This window comes from Rhinoraja longicauda, chromosome 14 (assembly GCF_053455715.1).
Source record: "Rhinoraja longicauda isolate Sanriku21f chromosome 14, sRhiLon1.1, whole genome shotgun sequence".
In the NCBI taxonomy this organism is placed as follows: Eukaryota; Metazoa; Chordata; class Chondrichthyes; order Rajiformes; family Arhynchobatidae; genus Rhinoraja; species Rhinoraja longicauda.
The window spans coordinates 687563-706688 of record NC_135966.1 but is presented as its reverse complement, the minus strand read 5'-3'; the positions used below and the strand labels follow the sequence as shown (position 1 = coordinate 706688).

At 51.1% G+C, this 19126-nt stretch overlaps 1 protein-coding gene across 2 annotated transcripts in view; it reads left to right on the top strand.

The window, feature by feature from the left end:
- The first annotated feature begins 1672 nt into the window (after window positions 1-1672).
- Window positions 1673-19126, top strand: part of LOC144599991 (glycine receptor subunit alphaZ1) — a 78874-nt gene continuing 61420 nt past the window's right edge. The window contains exons 1-2 of one of the 2 annotated variants that reach the window (XM_078411285.1): window positions 1673-1868; window positions 3677-3804. In XM_078411285.1, coding sequence (XP_078267411.1) covers window positions 1813-1868; window positions 3677-3804 — 184 coding nt within the window. In that variant the 5' untranslated portion in view covers window positions 1673-1812. Of the gene's footprint in view, window positions 1869-3035; window positions 3226-3676; window positions 3805-19126 lie in introns of those variants that run through there. The other variant, XM_078411287.1, reaches the window with a different exon arrangement.

The following is a 19126-nucleotide window of genomic DNA, read 5'->3' as shown; positions in this document are numbered from 1 at the left end:
CTCCAACTCACCTACTCGACCGCCGCCGCCCACACAGTTCACCGCCGGCCCTGGGTCCGGTCCGCCCGCGGGGGTCGTTCAGCAAAGTGGGGACTGCAGCCCCCGCGGGGAGGGGGGGGGGATATTTTGCCCACATCCCTCTAAACCCTCCCAGTCCGTATATCTGTCCAAAGAGACACAAAACGCTGGAGAAACTCAGCGGGTCAGGCAGCATCTCTGGAGAGAATTCCTCTGGAGGGAATTCCGACGTTTCAGGTCGAGACCCTTCTTCAGACTGAGAGTCAAGGGGGAGAGAGACAGAGATGTGGAAGGGCAGGGTGTGAAGACGAGAGATCAAAGGGGACAAGGAAATGTAGAATGGTCATTTGTTGGCTGATGGGAACGTGACAAGAAGGCCAACAATCAGAAACATTCAACAGGAGGACTAGAACTGGCCAGAGAACTGGGGGGAGGAGGTAGGGAGGGGGAAGGAGGGGGAAGGAGGGGGGGAGGGGGGGAGGGGGAAGGAGGGGGGAGGGGGAAGGAGGGGGGAGGGGGAGGGGATGTGAGGGTTACAAGGGGAGGGGGAAGGGGGGAGGGGTGAAGGGGGGAGGAGTGAAGGGGGGAGGGGAGGGGAGGGAGGGGGGGGAGGGGAGGGGAGGGGAAGGGTGGAGGGGGAGGGGGAGGGGGAGGGGGAGGGGGAGGGGGAGGGGCAAGGAGGGAGGGGAGGGGAGGGGGAGGGGAGGGGAGGGGGAGGGAGGGGGAGGGGATGTGAGGGTTATAAGGGGAGGGGGAAGGGGAGGGGGGAGGGGAGGGGAGCGGGACAGGGAGGAGGAGGGGGTGAGGTGGAGGGAGGGAGGGGTGGAGGGAGGGGTGGAGGGAGGGGTGGAGGGAGGGGTGGAGGGAGGGGTGGAGGGAGGGGTGGAGGGGGTGGAGGGGTGGAGGGAGGGAGGGGGAGAGGGGAGGGTGGGTGGGTGGGGATTTAAGTGTTACTTGAAGGGGGATGGACCACAAGTCGAGGCATGCACCGCCCGTCATGCTCCTCGGCCAATGGGGGCGGCGGGAGTGGGGGGAGGGGAGTAAGTTTGTTGAGGGGAGAGTTTGCAATCATTGCAGCGAGATGTAGGACAGAGCGGAGCCGAGCCCCCCTTCACCGGCTAATGCCATGCTACCTTCCCCGCCCGCCCCTCTCCATCCGCGGGCCGCCCCGCACTGACCCTTGCATCGCCACGGCCACTCGGTCGACAAGCGGCCGCCTATCCCAGCCTCTGCCAGCAGCCGCTGATGTATCTCCCCCCTTCTACAGAGACCCCGGGAGCTGGAGGCCGAGAGAGGAGCTGTTCTGGGAGGGGAAAACCTGGGGGGGGGGAATCTGCCTTTAAAAACACGCCGGGACTGAAACAGCGACAGAACTGTCCCTGGTCCTGAAGCCCCTCAGCGCCGGCCCCTCAGTACCAGCAAGTGGTGGAGCTGTCCGTGGTCCTGAAACAGCGACAGAACTGTCCCTGGTCTTGAAACCCCTCAGCGCCGGCAGTGGCGGAGCTACCCGCGGTCCTGAAAACATCACGTACTTCCCATCCCAGGACGCTGAAGAAATCGAGATCTTGTGGAGGAGAGAGAGAGAGAGAGAGAGAGAGAGAGAGAGAGAGCGGCAACACACGCAACACACACACACGCAACGCACACACACACACCACACACACACCGCACATACACACACACAGAACGCACACATACATAACGCGCACACACACACACACTCACACACACAACGCCAGGAGTCCCTGCGACACCTGCATCGACAGCCCATTCCAACATCATCCGGCTTCAAAGATGCACCTCCCGGCCGCTCTGCGCCTGTACTTGTGGGAGACTCTGGTGTTTTTCAGGTGAGATATTTGTTTTCTTTATTTCAAGCGACCGGTTTAATTAAAACGGACTCGGAGCGGATTACTGCAAGTGCTGTAGTGAATCGGGATTTCAAACGGGGGGGTGGGGATTGCTGTGCTTTCCGTGACCTGTTTCCACAGATCTGCTTTGCCGATTCGCCATTGGGGCAGGCGCGGTGATGTTGGGGGGCAATGTCCGTGCGCCCCGAACCCCGATATTAATTGTGGTGCATTGGATCAGACCGCAGTGATGTGGAGTCGGTGGACAACACTGCCCACTGCCGGCGGCAAGGGAACTGCAGCTCGCCCCGCTGGTCGCAGCTAAACCCTCCACCGCCGATACATTAGTGCCGCGTTCAGCAACAAACGTGTCCCAAAACACTTGTGTTGACGAACTCAGCTTTGGTGCAATGAACGCTAACTGTGCGTTAGATCGGTGGCGAGGGTGGGCTCGTTGCTGGAGAGCGCAGGTGATAGTTATAGCGCTGTTTGCAGCTGGAAGATTCACTCATTCAGCAAGGCTCTCTTGTCATCTTACAAACCTTGGCCACTTCTCCCAGTTAAGCCAATTGTATGTGTCTAAAGTGGAGCTAACTCGTCACTGACCCGCGCCCTTGGTCTGGGACCCGTCTCCATTTGACCATTTTGTTGCATTATAGACAATAGACAATAGGTGCAGGAGGAGGTCATTCGGCCCTTCGAACCAGCACCGCCATTCAATGTGATCATGGCTGATCATTCTCAATCAGTACCCCGTTCCTGCCTTCTCCCCATACCCCCTGACTCCGCTATCATGAAGAGCTCTATCTAGCTCTCTCTTTAATGCATTCAGAGAATTGGCCTCCACTGCCTTCTGAGGCAGAGAATTCCACAGTTTGGTTTCCTCTGCATTCCTTGCAGATTGGTTTCATGTGGGGGCAAATATCGCATCGCTGCCGATGCCAGGTCCATCCCGCGCCGTCCGGCAGTGTCCCTTCCCACTGAGTGCCCGACCCAAGGGGGAGCGTTGGGTGGAAGCAGCGAGATCACCGGGATTGGTGCAGTTTCTGCCATTTCCCGTTATCCCGCTGGTGAAGGAACGTGACCGTCGATGTCCGATTGCTGCCGTTTGCGGATCCCCATAAATTACATCCTCTCACCAAACCAGCAGTGACCAGCAGTTCTCGTCTGACATTCATTTGATCGCTTGAATATTAAGTTGTGCTTCACGAATCCAAATTATATATATTTTAAATAAAACCTCCGCGAGTTTGTTGCGCCGGTTCGGGCCGGTCTCCGGCCACACAAGGTGTCGGTGAGAAGGGACGGGGCGGCCGGACCTTTGGACTCAACCCTTGGGCGGCCTGGCATTCCGAGTGTAAGGAGACGACGGGGACGGTGCTGGAGTCAGACTGGGGTAGAGGCACAGGCTCTGAGATTGGGATTGGGATTGGGATTGGGATTGGGATTGTGCGCGGAGACCGGTCACCCCCCCCCCCCCTCCCCCTCTCCCACCACCGTGACTAATGGCCGGGACCGCCTTTATAAACAGTGAGTGGGGAATGAACAACAACAACAACACCAAGACCACCACTTCAATGTCCCCCCACCAACATCAAGCCATGGCGCTTCTCGGCCGCCGCGCTTTATTTGATAAACTGTAGTGTTTGGGGCCGCTATTTGTTTTCTGTTGGCGAGGGTTGCAGTAAGTTGTGGCTGTTTATGTGGCGCTCGGTCCGGTCCGGTCCGGTCCGGTGCGGCGGCGGCGGCGGCGGCGAAGGCGACCCCGGCCCGATCACCACTCTCTCCTCTCCGCTTCCTTCCCGCAGTTTGGCCGCCGCCAAGGAGGTGAACGCGGCCAGATCGTCAACGAACTCCCCGTCACCCTCAGACTTCCTCGACAAACTGATGGGAAGGACCTCGGGCTACGACGCCAGGATCAGACCCAACTTCAAAGGTACTCGTTACAAACACGGGAATGTTTGCGGCATTGCAGGGAAAGATAAATCACCGGTTATGCAACGGCGGGGGGGGGGGGGGAGGGAAGAGAGGGGGGGAGAGAGGGGGGGAGAGAGGGGGGGGGAGAGTGGGGGGGGGAGAGAGGGGAGAGGGGGAGAGAGGGGGGGAGAGAGAGGAGGGAGAGGGAGAGAGGGAGGGTAAGAGAGGGAGGGAGGGGGAGAGGGCGAGAGGGGGAGGGAGTGGGAGGGAAAAGGGGGGAGGGGGGAGATGGAAAGGGGGGGAGGGAGGGAGGGAGGGAGATGGAAAGGGAGGGAGGGGGAGAGGGAGAGGGAGGGTGGGGGGTGGAGGGAAAGGGAGGGAGGGAGGGGGAGAGGGAGAGGGAGAGGGAGGGCGGGGGGTGGAGGGAAAGGGAGGGAGGGAGGGGGAGAGGGAGGGCGGGGGGTGGATGGAGGGGGGAGAGGGAACCAGAGACGCTGGGACCAGTCATCGCCATCTGTAGCCGGGACTGGCGAGGGGCAGCGAGCTCAGTGTGATGTTGCAGAGGTTGCCGTGGACGGTACGTGTGAGCCGTTAACCCGCGCGGTTGCCCCGTCTCACCCGCTACGTGTAGTTTGGGATGTGTATAAAGGAACTGCAGGTGCTGATTTACACAGAAGACAGACACAAAATGCTGGAGTAACTCAGCGGGTCAAGCAGCGTCTCTGGAGAGAAGGAATGGGTGGCTGTTCGGGTCGCGACTGAAGAATGGTCTCAACCCGAAGCGTCACCCATTCCTTCTCTCCACAGATGCTGCCTGACCCGCTTGTAGTTTGATTCAACTTTGACAACAAATGACCATGCAGTTGAATGAAGGCGGTTGGGGTGAGCTGGCGCTGACACCCGGGCACCGGGAGATGTTTCTCTACATCCCTGGCACGGTTATCATCGAGAGTTAGAGTGACCCATCGACAATAACATTCACCAGCTTCTCCTGCTTCTGGAGAGCTTGTGGCCGCTTTGTCATTGGTGTGCATTGGTTTGGAGATTACAGAACGCTCCTCATTCTCGGATGCGGTAGACTCTGCCCGTCACTCTACCTCCCACCGTACTGTTGCACTTACATAGAAACATAGACAATCGGTGCAGGAGGAGGCCATTCGGCCCTTCGAGCCAGCACTGCCATTCAATGTGATCATGGCTGATCATCCACAATCAGTACTCCCCATATCCCTTGATTCCGCTAGCCCTGAGCAATATCTTAAATAACTCTCTCTTGAATAGCTTTAGCTGTAGTTCCCCATTCAATGACATGCGCTTCACAACTCTGCTTCTTTCGTGTTCAGGTGGAATACCCTGCCATTTTATGTAGCATACGCCGACTGTAGCATATCGAGGCCAATCAATGATTGTGTACTTTACCGCGAATCGATAAGACTCCAGAATGATCTGATGGGACACGTACTGGCTGATAAATCCAACCTTCTGAAGCAGGTTGTTTCACAGATGTGCCTGGCCATTTCTACAACCTACATCCTACCAAGATTGTCACAGTCTGTCCTGTTAACTCACCTGCCAGCCACGCCCACCACGTTAAGCCAACTCCCCTCACCTGTTCACTCACCTGCTCCAGATCACCAATCAAGCCAGCATATAAACCCTTCCTGCACACACACTCTTTGCCAGATTGTTCTTTGCCCTCATGCAAGACGCTCCAGCATTGTCTCTTGGACTGATTTCCCGTTGCCGACCCTGCCTGCTCCCGACCTTCATGTCTTGTCCCCGACCACGAGCAGGTAGAAAGAAAGCTCATTCTAAAACTAGGTCCTTGGTTCCGTGTGCTGCGTTTGGGTCTACCTGCGGTCCGTTACACAAGATGAGATTTTATTTTCCACAACTGAGCAAGATGTACCTTTACAAAGGAGATGAGGATTTCTTTAGCCGGAGGGTGGTGAATCTGTGGAATTCTTTGCCACAGACGGTTGTGGAGGCAGTCATTGGGTATTTTTAAGGCAGAGATAGACAGATTCTTGATTAGTACAGGTGTCAGGGGTTATGGGGAGAAGGCAGGAGAATGGGGTTGAGAGGGAGAGATAAATTAACCCTGATTGAATGGCGGACTAGACTTGAGGGCCAAATGGCCTAATTCTACTCCTTGAATTTATGAATCAAATTAATGCCAAATTATGCAGATGTTTGCTCTGGATTTGTGTTGTAAACTGAAGTTAGACTTCTCCAGGGCAAGAAGTTTCAGTTTAGTTTATTGTCACATGTACTGAGGTACAGTGAAAGGCTTTTGTTGCGTGCTAACCAGTCAGTGGCAAGACAATACATGACTATTATCATAAACCATGACAAGAATGTGATCTCAATCAAAATGGTTCCATTTTGCCCCACAGGGGACAAGCATTGACCAATCAGAGGCAACCAGCACCTTCTGTTGTTTATGGTTTTTAAAAGTCTAATATGATGAGCTTGTTAGTAAAACGATCTCGTGGATGTTGGTCGTAAGGTCATAGGTGATAGGAGCAGAATTAGGCCATTCAGCCCATCAAGTCTACTCTGCCATTCAATCATGGCTAATGCATCTCTCCCTCCAAACCCCCTTCTCCCCATAACCCCTGACACCAGTGCCCTCCATAATGTTTGGGCCAAAGACCCATCATTTATTTATTTGCCTCTGTATTCCACAATTTCAGATTTGTAATAGAAAAAAATCCCACGTTGTTAAAGTGCACGTTGTCAGATTTTAATAAAGGCCATTTTTATACATTTTACCATGTAGAAATTACAACAGTGTTTATACATAGTCCCCCCATTTCAGGGCACCATAATGTTTGGGACACAGCAATGTCATGCAAATGAAAGTAGTTCATTACTTTGTAGTTTAGCATTTTGTTGCACATCCTTTGCATGCAATGACTGATGAAGTCTGCGATTCATGGACATCACCAGTTGCTGGGTGTCTTCTCTGGTGATGCTCTGTCAGGCCTGTATTGCAGCCATCTTTAGCTTATGCTTGTTTTGGGGGCTAGTCCTCTTCAGTTTTCTCTTCAGCATATAAAAGGCATGCTCAATTGGGTTCAGAGCGGGTGATTGACTTGGGCACTCCAGAATTGACCATTTTTTAGCTTTGAAAAACTCCTTTGTTGCTTTAACAGTATGTTTGGGATCATTGTCTTGCTGTAGAATGAACCGCCGGCCAATGAGTTTTGAGGCATTTGTTTGAACTTGAGCAGATAGGATGTGTCTATACACTTCAGAATTCATTATGCTACTACCATCAGCAGTTGTATCATCAATGAAGATAAGTGAGCCAGTACCTTCAGCAGCCATACATGCCCAGGCCATAATACCCCCACCACTGTGTTTCACAGATGAGGTGGTATGCTTTGGATCTTGGGCAGTTCCTTCTCTCCTCTCCTCCATACTTTGCTCTTGCCATCACTCTGATATAAGTTAATCTTCACCTCATCTGTCCACAAGACCTTTTTCCAGAACTGTATTTGCTCTTTTAAGTACTTCTTGGCAAACTGTAACCTGGCCATCCTATTTTTGCGTCTAACCAGTGGTTTGCATCTTGCAGTGTAGCCTCTGTATTTCTGTTCATTAAGTCTTCTGCGGACAGTGGTCATTGACAAATCCACACCTGACTCCTGAAGTGTTTCTGATCTGTCGGACAGGTGTTTAGGGATTTTTCTTTATTATAGAGCGAATTCTTCTGTCATTAGCTGTGGAGGTCTTCCTTGGCCTGCCAATTCCTTTGCGATTAGTAAGCTCACCAGTGCTCTCTTTCTTCTTAATGATGTTCCAAACAGTTGATTTTGCTAAGCCTAAGGTTTGGCTGATGTCTTTAACAGTTTTATTCTTGTTTCTCAGTCTCATAATGGCTTCTTTGACTTTCATTGGCACAACTTTGGTCCTCATGTTGATAAACAGCAATAAATGTTTCCAAGATGGAAAGACTGGAGGAAAGACTAGGTGCTGAGAGCTCTCTTATACCTGCATTAAGGAGGCATTTAAACACACCTGAGCAATTACAAACACCTGTGAAGCCATGTGTCCCAAACATTATGGTGCCCTGAAATGGGGGGACGACTATGTATAAACACTGCTGTAATTTCTACATGGTGAAACCAAAATGTATAAAATTGGCCTTCATTAAAATCTGACAATGTGCACTTTAACCACATGTGATTTTTTTCTATTACAAATCTCAAATTGTGGAGTACAGAGGCAAATAAATAAATGATGGGTCTTTGTCCCAAACGTTATGGAAGGTGCAGCCTTAAGCAAGAGGCAGAGAGAGACAGATACTTGCTACCAAGTCGGTCTGGAAGCAAGACTGTCAGGAGGTAAAAACAACAGATAATGTTCAATTTTTAATAATTCCTTTTAGTAAGTTGTGTCAGACATAGTTTTATAAATCCCTGTAAGGCACTTGTATAAAACTGAATGCATGCAAGCACAGAAGTGGAGAATGATGATTAATGAGTTTTATAAAACTGGAGCGATGAAACATTTCCCCAGGGGCTAGTGTTCAGATCTTTATTCAATGCATAAAAAGTCAAGGCTTGAGTGTAGACAGGAAAATGCATTTATGAACTGGCCTCTGTGAACTCCATGTGTTCCTGTGTATTTTGAAGCTAATTACAAAGTTGTTGAAGGGTAGTTACTGCTGTACTGCATGAAATCTGTGACTGCATGCCGACAATCAGCTGTGCAACACCAGGGACATCTCTCCTGTTTCCCTCTGGAATCATTCCATTGGAGCCTTCGATAGACAGCTCAGTGCCAACAGTACACATAGGCTGAGATTTCCCTGCTCAAAGCCCTGAAGCTGAACTCAAAGTCCTAGAGAGGGTCCCAGCCAGACACATCCCTGTCCATCCGCCTGACCCAATGTTTCTCCAGAAGATAGACAGAATGCTGGTGTAACTCAGCGGTTCAGGCAGCATTTCAGGAGAAAAGGAATAGGTGACATTTCAGTTCGAGACCCTTCCTCAGGCTGAGAGTCCCAAGCAGAGGAAGGGTCTTGGCCCGAAATATCACCCATTCCTTCTCTCCAGAGATGCTGCCTGTCCCGCTGAGTTACTCCAGCTTTTTGTGTCTATCTTCGGTATAAACCAGCATCTGCAGTTCCTTCCCACACATGTTCCTCCAGCACTTTGTGTTTAACTTTGAACTCATAAGTAACTGACTGGGCCACAATAAGCATCAAAACATTTGCAGAGTTAAACTGAGTGATTAGACAACAGACAATAGGTGAAGGAGGAGGCCATTCGGCCCTTCGAGCCAGCACCGCCATTCAACGTGATCATGGCTGATCATTCTCAATCAGTACCCCGTTCCTGCCTTCTCCTCATACCCCCTGACTCCGCTATCCTTAAGAGCACTATCTAGCTCTCTCTTGAATGCATTCAGAGAATTGGCCTCCACTGCCTTCTGAGGCAGAGAATTCCACAGATTCACAACTCTCTGACTGAAAACGTTTTTCCTCATCTCCGTTCTAAATGGCCTACCCCTTATTCTTAAACTGTGGCCCCTTGTTCTGGACTCCCCCAACATTGGGAACATGTTTCCTGCCTCTAACGTGTCCAACCCCTTAATAATCTTATACGTTTTGATTGATAATAGAGACAAGAGTCATCTCAATAGAACAGAATTATGTTAGTAATTCCTAGCATGCAGTGTAAGAAAATAACTGCAGATGCCGGTACAAATCGAAGGTATTTATTTCACAAAATGCTGGAGTAACTCAGCAGGTCAGGCAACATCTCAGGAGAGAAGGAATGGGTGACGTTTCGGGTCGAAACCCTTCTACATTCCTAGCATGCAGTTCATTTGATAGGAAGTACAAATAAATTAAATACCAATGTTTGTGAGATGGAAAAATTTAGAAAGAAAAAAATTGAAATATTTGCTGAAAGAAAAAAGTATAAATAGAATTGGATATCAGAGGTGCTGTTTAGGACAACAATTTTTAATTCAGCTACTAATTCAAGACTAGCTGTATTCAAGAGAGAATTAGATATAGCACTTTGGGCTAATGGAATCAAGGGATATGGGGAGAAAGCAGGAACGGGGTACTGATTTTGGATAATCTGCCATGATCATATTGAATGGCAGTGCTGGCTCGAAGGGCTGAATGGCCTCCTCCTATTTTCTATTTTTCTAAAATTGCAGAATGATGCGAGCCCTGATAATGCAAAGACAAGGATAAAATGCAAACTCAGTACAGTCGCCACTCAAGCTGCAGTTAGTTCTCTGTAGCAGCTGTGGCTTCAGGTGATGGAACCATAGAGTCACATAGCACAGAAACAGGACCCATCTGCGCTAGTCCCACCAGTGATAAAAATAGAGCTGCCCTCTAGATGGGAATTGAGAAACATTTTCCCTTGTGTTCTAAGCACCATTTACATTAGAGAGAGAGTCAAGTCCAGAGTGTTCATTGCCAGATGTACCATAAATGGAACATTTACATTCTTACGCTGCAGCAACTCAGCAAAACACACTCGTTCAAACCATTTCCACTTATGTCCAAGTTATGCAATGATTGGAGGCATGAAAGGAATGGACTTTTGCACAGCCAAGGATAACGCTCATAGCCTCTGAACGTGGCAAAAGCAGAATATCTCATCGTTTTATCAGAGATATGGGTTTGGATTTAAAGAATAAAATGAATTATTTGGAGAAGAGACAAGGAAATGAGATGAAATATCAAGCATTTGCAGACAGTTGCCACAGGCACAATCACACACATTGCTTTGAGCTGCGGAGTTTTAGATTAGTGTTAGATTTTCACAAGTCTTTTCAATGATAGACATCAATAATAAATCACATCTATTGTGATAAACTCTAAATGAAATGTAAATGTATGCCTGTGAACATTATAGACAATAGACAATAGACAATAGGTGCAGGAGTAGGCCATTCAGCCCTTCGAGCCAGCACCGCCATTCAATGCGATCATGGCTGATCATTCTCAATCAGTACCCCGTTCCTGCCTTCTCCCCATACCCCCTCACTCCGCTATCCTTAAGAGCTCTATCCAGCTCTCTCTTGAAAGCATCCAACGAACTGGCCTCCACTGCCTTCTGAGGCAGAGAATTCCATACCTTCACCACTCTCTGACTGAAAAAGTTCTTCCTCATCTCCGTTCTAATTGTAAGAAAATAGCTGCAGATGCTGGTACAAATCGAAAGTATTTATTCACAAAATGCTGGAGTAACTCAGCAGGGCAGGCAGCATCTCAGGAGAGAAGGAATGGGTGACGTTTCTTCAGACTGAAGAAGGGTCTCGACCCGAAATGTCACCCATTCCTTCTCTCCTGAGATGCTGCCTGACCCACTGAGTTATTCCAGCATTTTGTGAATAAATACCTGTGAACATTATGCTCATTGAAGTGGAAAGACTATTGTAAAGGATGTGGATGACAGAATTAAACTCCACAATCAACATTGGAAGAGCACCCAGAGATTTCACAAGGAACCACAGACCTTGACTACACCTTATGACCTTTCCTCACTTCCCCTCTTCCTCCTACAGTATTCCAGAGACTGGTAATGTTTTAATGAACACATCCATCCCCAGCAGACAAAGCCCATGCATCCTATCACAACACATTCCCCATGCAACTACGGAGGCTACAACATCCCTCCACACAGGGACCCTGGGCAATGATTATTCCCCTACTTCTCTTCATGCTCAGAGTGGTTCATTGAGTGCCCTCAATAAGATCCCCTCCACACTTGAGAATGAACTAACCAAGGTTCATTCTGTACCTGCAATCAGCTGCCAGAGGAATCTATAGAAGTGGTTACAATTAGTCTTTAAAAGACATTTGGACATTGGTGTTGGAATTATCTTTGTAACTCCCTCTCCCCTGACACTCAGTCTGAAGAAGGGTCTCAACCGGAAACATCACCCATTCCTTCTCTCCACAGATGCTGCCTGACCCGCTGAGTTACTCCAGCACTCTGTGAAACGTCACCTATCCATGTTCTCCACAGGTGTTGCCTGGCCTGCTGAGTTACTCCAGCATTTTGTGTCTCTTTGGACAGATATATCAACTGGAAGGGTTTAGAGGGATATGGGCCAAAGGCAGGCAAAAGGGACTGGTCAGTGTGCTAATGGTCAGCATGGACAAGGGGGCTGCAGGTCCTGTTTCCCTGCTATAACAGTTCTCTGACTCTATGACTCTAAAACTAGATTGGCCACTGCTTTGCAGAATGGCCACACATCTGGGGATTACTCTTCAACTCCACTTCTCTCCTCTGACCACTCTGTCTTTGGCTTCTGATGCCGTTTGAATGAAGCTCATCATTAACTCAAGGAACGACATTTGGACAAGTACATGGACAGGAAAGGTTTAGAGGGATATGGGCCAAACATGGGCAGGTGCGACTAGTGTAGATGGGGCATCTTAGTCAGCATGGCAAGTTAGGCTGAAGGGCCTGTTTCCACACTGTATCTCCAGGACTCTGATCTTTCACAAATTTTCGTCTAACAAGAATGGGGAAGTAATAATTTCTTTACAATACTTTGACATAAAGGACCTTTTGTTCATTGTACATTGAAGGTATTACGGTTGATGATTGAAAGACATTGCAGTTGATGTTTGTATGGTTTTGGAGTTGATGGGTAATAGGTATTGGGGTTGATGATTGTAAGGTATTGGAGCCGATGGTTGAAAGGCATGGGAGCTGATGGTTGAAAGGTGTGGAGGCTGATGATCGTATGGTGTGGAGGTTGATGGTCGTAGTGTGCGGGGGTGTGGAGGTTGATTGTGGTGTGGAGGTTGATGGTTGTACTGTGCGGGGGTGTGGGGGTTGATAATTGTGTGGTGTGGAGGTTGATGATTGTGTGGTGTGGAGGTTGATGATTGTGTGGTGTGGAGGTTGATGGTTGCAGTGTGCGAGGATGTGGGGGTTGAAGATTGTGTGGTGTGGAGGTTGATGATTATGGTGTGTGCGTTGATGATTGTATGGTGTGGGGGTTGTATGGTTGTAAGGTGTTGGGGCTGATGATCTCTGCAACTGCTCAGATACAGGAGAGATGTTCCTCTTTGGTTGCTGGCATCAAAGCACCGAGGATGCTCCAGTGTGCATTATCCTCACCTTTGCACGTTCCACTCTGTTGGGTGATGGTGAGGATGACCAGTGTCAGGGCAGTCACGGTGGCGCAGCGGTAGAGTTGCCGCCTTACAGCGAATGCAGCGCCGGAGACTCAGGTTCCATCCTGACTACGGGCGCTGTCTGTACGGAGTCCGAGATCTTCGGTTTCCTCCCACACTCCAAAGACGTGCTGGTTTGTGGGTTAATTAGCTTGGTAAATGTAAAAATGGTCCCTAGTGTGTGTAGGATAGTGTTAATGTGCGGGGATCGCTGGGCGGTGCGGACCCGGTGGGCCGAAGGGCCTGTTTCTGCGCTGTATCTCTAAATCTAAATCTAAAACGCTCAGCAGTGCTGGTGACCAAAGATAAGCTTCCTCCTCACATAGATCTGTCGTCAGTAGCACGGTCCATTCACAGAGAGACACATTGTCTTGTCTTCAGTCAGATTAAAGGAAATTGGGATTCAAAATAAAATGTTTTGGCCAGCGAGACATCTAGTCATAGAGTCGTCGGGCTGTGCAGCACAGATACAAGCCCTGCAACCCACCTTGTCCCATTTGCTTGCATTTGAACCATAACCCTCTAAATCCTGCTTATCCATGTATCCATCAAAACATCTTCTCTAGGTCATAATTGTATCCTCTTCTATAGAATCCGCTGGCAGCTCTTTCCAAATACGAACTGCCCTCTGAGTGCAAAACTACCCAACTGAGGTTCCTCTTAAATCTCTCCCCTCTCAGCTTAGTCTCCCCTCTAGTTTTAGAATCCTCTGCCCTGGGAAACAAACTGTGTCCCATGTTGTTTCCAGTTTGGTTTGTATCCAATTGTCAAACTTACCCTGAACCCATGTGAGCTCCCCACCCACACTCACCGACCATGTGGGACTTTCCCAAAAATCTTGTTAACGTCCAATCTGGGATTTCCCTGATTAATTTTTTTAATCAATTCCCCTGCATGTTCATCAATGTGAAGTTTCACTTTCAGAAGAGATGCCAATTTATACACTGGACATCTGTCAGATGAGACCAAATAGATTGAACCATTAATCAAACTTTCAGCAGAATTATTAGTGCCAGCTTCAGATGCAACTTAATCTCCATTTCAATATTACAGGTCAAAACCAATATCTCACAATCTCTTCCTCGAGATAATATCATCCATATTATCTGTTCTGTTGCCAGGAGTTTTGAGAGGCTATTTTAAGTCCAGACTCACCACCAAGCAAGATAATGACCAAGCAAGCAGTGGCTGTAAGGAGTCTGAGGAAGGGCCCTGACTCTAAACATCACCTATCCATGTTCTCCAGAGATGCCTCCTGCCCTGCAGAGTTACTCCAGCACTTTGGGTTGTTTTTTTTGTAAATCAGTATTTGCAGTTCCTTGTGTCTCAGAAAGGAATGAAACAGATAGAATCTGGTTCCAGGAAAGATGCAGAAATGCTCATGGGAAAGTTTGAAATCATTGAGAATATTATTTAATTGCTGGCAAGGATTTTATCCGTGTGCCTTTTACATCTGGGGTTGCAGGTTAATCAGCCTCTGTAAGTTGCCCCTAGTGTGTCGGGAATGGATGGGAAAGTGGGATAACAGGACTACTGTGAATGAGCGATCGATGGCATCGCCTTGGTGAACCGAAGGGCCTGTTTCTGTGCTGTATCTTTATATTAATATTGATATATTAATATAAGTTGGTGACTTCTAGTGAAATGTCGTGCATGTAGATAACCGTGGGGTTTGAGACTAGTGCGAGCAGCTCTGAGGTGACATCAGATAGTTGGCCTGAGAGGCACTGGGCCTGTACTCGCTGGAGTTTAGAAGAATGAGGGGGACCTCATTGAAACGTACAGAATAGTGAAAGGCTTGGATAGAGTGGATGTGGAGAGGATGTTTCCAATAGTGAGAGAGTCTAGGACTAGAGGTCAAAGCCTCAGAATTAAAGGACGTTCCCTTAGGAAGGAGATGAGGAGGAATTTCTTTAGCCAGAGGGTGGTGAATCTGTGGGATTCTTTGCCACAGACGGCTGTGGAGGCCACAAGTCAGTGGATATTTTTAAGGCAGAGATAGATAGATTTTTGATTAGCGCGGGTGTCAAGGGTTATGGGGAGAAGGCAGGAGAATGGGGTTAGGAGGGAGAGATAGATCAGCCATGATTAAATGGCGGAATAGACTTGATGGGCCGAATGGCCTAATTCTGCTCCAATCACATGACTTTATGACTCTCATTGTCTGCTAGTGCACGGGATAAACAGTCGGTCAGATGAAGGCGTGTTTGGATCCAAACTTCAGCGTGAAAGACAGGAGGCAGGGTGGAGGCACTAGGGAGAGTGAAGTGGTTTCACTTCTGTCTGTAATAACTCAATAGAATCCAGTCATATTGCTGTTCCACCATTTGGTATTTTCCTTTTGAATTATATCAAATCTTTATGGCTAAATTTTAAAATGTTTTCCTATTAGCTTAGAGTCACAGAGCTGTACAGCATGGAAACAGGCCCTTTGGCCCACCCTGTTCATGCTAACCAAGTTGGCATACTGGGCTAGTCCCATGCATTTGGGCCATAGCCCTCCAAACCCTTCCTATTCTTACATCGGTTCTAAAGTCTTAAAAGTTGTAACTGAGTCCACTTCTACAGCTGGCAGCTTCTTGCAGGTATGGAACTGCCATCAGGATGCCTGATGGACTAGTTGTCCTTGATGGGCTAGTTGTCCTTGATGGGCTAGTTGTCCCTGATTCCCTCCCATCCCACTTCAAAAGCGTCTAAAGAGGCAGCAAGACCCTTTGTGATGAGGGTGACCTCTGGTGTGACCTCTGGTGTGACCTCTGGTGTGACCTCTGGTGTGACCTCTGGTGTGACCTCTGGTGTGACCTCTGGTGTGACCTGTGATGAGGGTGACCTGTGATGAGGGTGACCTCTGGTGTGACCTCTGGTGTGACCTGTGATGAGGGTGACCTCTGGTGTGACCTCTGTTGAGGGTGACCTGTGATAAGGTGAAAGTGTCCTTCTCTCTCATTCCCGTGAACCTGCTTGGAACGCATCTAAAGACGATGAGATTTAGTTTCTGGTTTGTGCAGAAGCAATGCATAGATGAGTATCCTGTCAGATCACACGAGTACACGTAAGAATCACATCGAACCGTACATGATCAAGCTATACATGAGGACCGGTCGGTCGTCTGATACCAGCGGTGTAGAGGCCATTCCTGTAACATGGTGTTCCTGGAGTGTAGGCATGCAGAGTTGAGGAGGATTCTGGTTTCAGTTATCACCATCATACAGTGATTGACTGTAATGTTCAGGCGTTGACTTACATTAACCATGTTACATACAGTGGCATTAGACTGTAGAGATACAGTGTGGAAACAGGCCCTTCGGCCCACCGAGTCTGTGCTGACCAGCAATCACCCTGTATACTAGCACTATCCTACACACAACAGGGACAATTTACAATGTTAACGAAGCCAATGAACCTACAACCTGCACGTCTTTGGGGTGTGGGAGGAAACCGGAGCACCCGGAGAAAACCCACGCAGGTCACGGGGAGAACGTGCAAACTCCGTACAGACGGCACCCGTAGTCAGGATGGAACCCGGGTCTCTAGCGCTGTGAGGCAGCAGCTCTACCTGCTGCATCACCTGGTGCATAACTCACATGGAACAGAGTTGAGAGTTTTACTGTCACATGTCCCGAAACGGAACAATGAAATGCTAATTTGCAGCAGCACATCAGATATGTAAACATAGCGAACACAAGCAGGTGTGCCGAGCTCACCGGCGATCTGACCCACACCCAGGGGTGCCCCCCCCTCGCCCAGGGGTGCCCCCCCCTCGCCCAGGGGTGCCCCCCCCTCGCCCAGGGGTGCCCCCCCCTCGCCCAGGGGTGCCCCCCCCTCGCCCAGGGGTGCCCCCCCCTCGCCCAGGGGTGCACCCCCCTCGCCCAGGGCTGCCCCCCTCGCCCAGGGGTGCCCCCCTCGCTCAGGTGTGCCCCCCCCTCGCCCAGGGCTGCCCCCCTCGCCAAGGGGTGCCCCCCTCGCCCAGGGGTGCCCCCTCGCCCAGGGATGCCCCCTCGCCCAGGGGTGCCCCCCCCTCGCCCAGGGCTGCCCCCCTCGCCCAGGGCTGCCCCCTCGCCCAGGGGTGCCCCCCCTCGCCTAGGGGTGCCCCCCCCTCGCCCAGGGCTGCCCCCCCCCTCGCCCAGGGCTGCCCCCTCGCCCAGGGCTGCCCCCTCGCCCAGGGCTGCCCCCTCGCCCAGGGCTGCCCCCTCGCCCAGGGCTGCCCCCTCGCCCAGGGCTGCCCCCTCGCCCAGGGCTGCCCCCTCGCCCAGGGCTGCCCCCTCGCCCAGGGCTGCCCCCTCGCCCAGGGGTGCCCCCCCCTCGCCCAGGGCTGCCCCCCTCGCCCAGGGCTGCCCCCCTCGCCCAGGGGTGCCCCCCTCGCCCAGGGGTGCCCCCCTCACTCAGGGGTGCCCCCCTTCGCCCAGGGGTGCCCCCCCTTCGCCCAGGGCTGCCCCCCCCTCGCTCAGGGGTGCCCCCCTCGCCCAGGGGTGCCCCACCCTCGCCCAGGGGTGCCCCCCCCTCGCCCAGGGGTGCCCCCTCGCCCAGGGGTGCCCCCCCCTCGCCCAGGGCTGCCCCCTTGCCCAGGGGTGCCCCCTCCCCAGGGGTGCCGTGCTGTGGAGCTCACCGCGCCACCCGGGCACCTTTGTAAAAAAAAGCTTAAATAAACAGCGTGGGGAATTTAACAGCGGCCGCTCCGGCCCCAGTGACCGCTCTGGCCCCAGCGACCGCTCTGGCCCCAGCGACCGCTCTGGCCCCAGCGACCGCACCGGGTCCAGTGACCAGTGACCACTCTGGCCCCAGCGACCGCTCTGGCCCCAGCGACCGCTCTGGCCCCAGCGACCGCTCTGGCCCCAGCGACCGCTCTGGCCCCAGCGACCGCTCTGGCCCCAGCGACCGCTCTGGCCCCAGCGACCGCTCTGGCCCCAGCGACCGCTCTGGCCCCAGCGACCGCTCTGGCCCCAGCGACCGCTCTGGCCCCAGCGACCGCTCTGGCCCCAGCGACCGCTCTGGCCCCAGCGACCGCTCTGGCCCCAGCGACCATTCTGGGCCCAGTGACCAGTGACTGCTCTGGCCCCAGTGACTGCTCTGGCCCCAGTGACCAGTGACCGCTCTGGCCCCAGTGACCAGTGACCGCTCTGGCCCCAGTGACCAGTGACCGCTCCACCACAGTGATCAGTGACCACTCCACCCCAGTGACAGCTCCAGCCCCAGTGACAGCTCTGGCACCTAAACAATTAGCGCAGCACACTGGTACTCTGTAAATACCATCAACAACACAGCAGCACGGTGGCGCAGCGGTAGAGTTGCTGCCTTACAGCGAATGCAGCGCCGGAGACTCGGGTTCGATCCCGACCACGGGTGCTGTCTGTACGGAGTTTGTACGCTCTCCCCGTGACCTGCGTGGGTTTTCTCCGAGATCTTCGGTTTCCTCCCACACTCCAAAGAAGTGCAGGTTTGTAGGTTAATTGGCTTGGCAAATGTAAAAATTGTTCCCAGTGGTGTTAGTGTGTGGGGATCGCTGGTCGGGCCTGTTTCCGTGCTGTATCTCTAAACTAAACAAAAAAAAGTCCCGTCTATATAAACATAGCACAAAAAGTAAGGAAATTTGTGTTTGGTAGATTATTTCTTTGTTGTAACAATGCTTCTTGGCAATAAATCTTATACCGTTGGAAAGCCTGTTTATTTCCCTTTTAAATGGTGCCACATTTGTAAGGAACATGCATTTGTGGGATGAGCAGCAGAGCTGAGTATATGGGTTGCGCCCATGAAAAATTTGCCAAATCTCTGTCAAGTCAAGTCAAATTTATTTGTCACATACATGATGTGCAGTGAAATGAAAGTGGCAATGCCTGCGGGTTGTGCACAAAAAGAATTACAGTTACAGCATATAAATAAAGTTAATAAGTTACTATTAGTGTCGACAAAAATTTAGTCTCTGGGGTTATAAAAGTTGACAGTCCTGATGGCCTGTGGGAAGAAGCTCCGTCTCATCCTCTCCGTTTTCACAGCGTGACAGCGGAGGCGTTTGCCTGATCGTAGCATCTGGAACAGTCCGTTACTGGGGTGGCAGGGGTCCCTCATGATCTTACTTGCTCTGGATCTGCACCTCCTGATGTATAGGTCCTGCAGGGGGATGAGTGTAGTTCCCATGGTGCGTTCTGCTGAACGCACTACTCTCTGCAGGGCC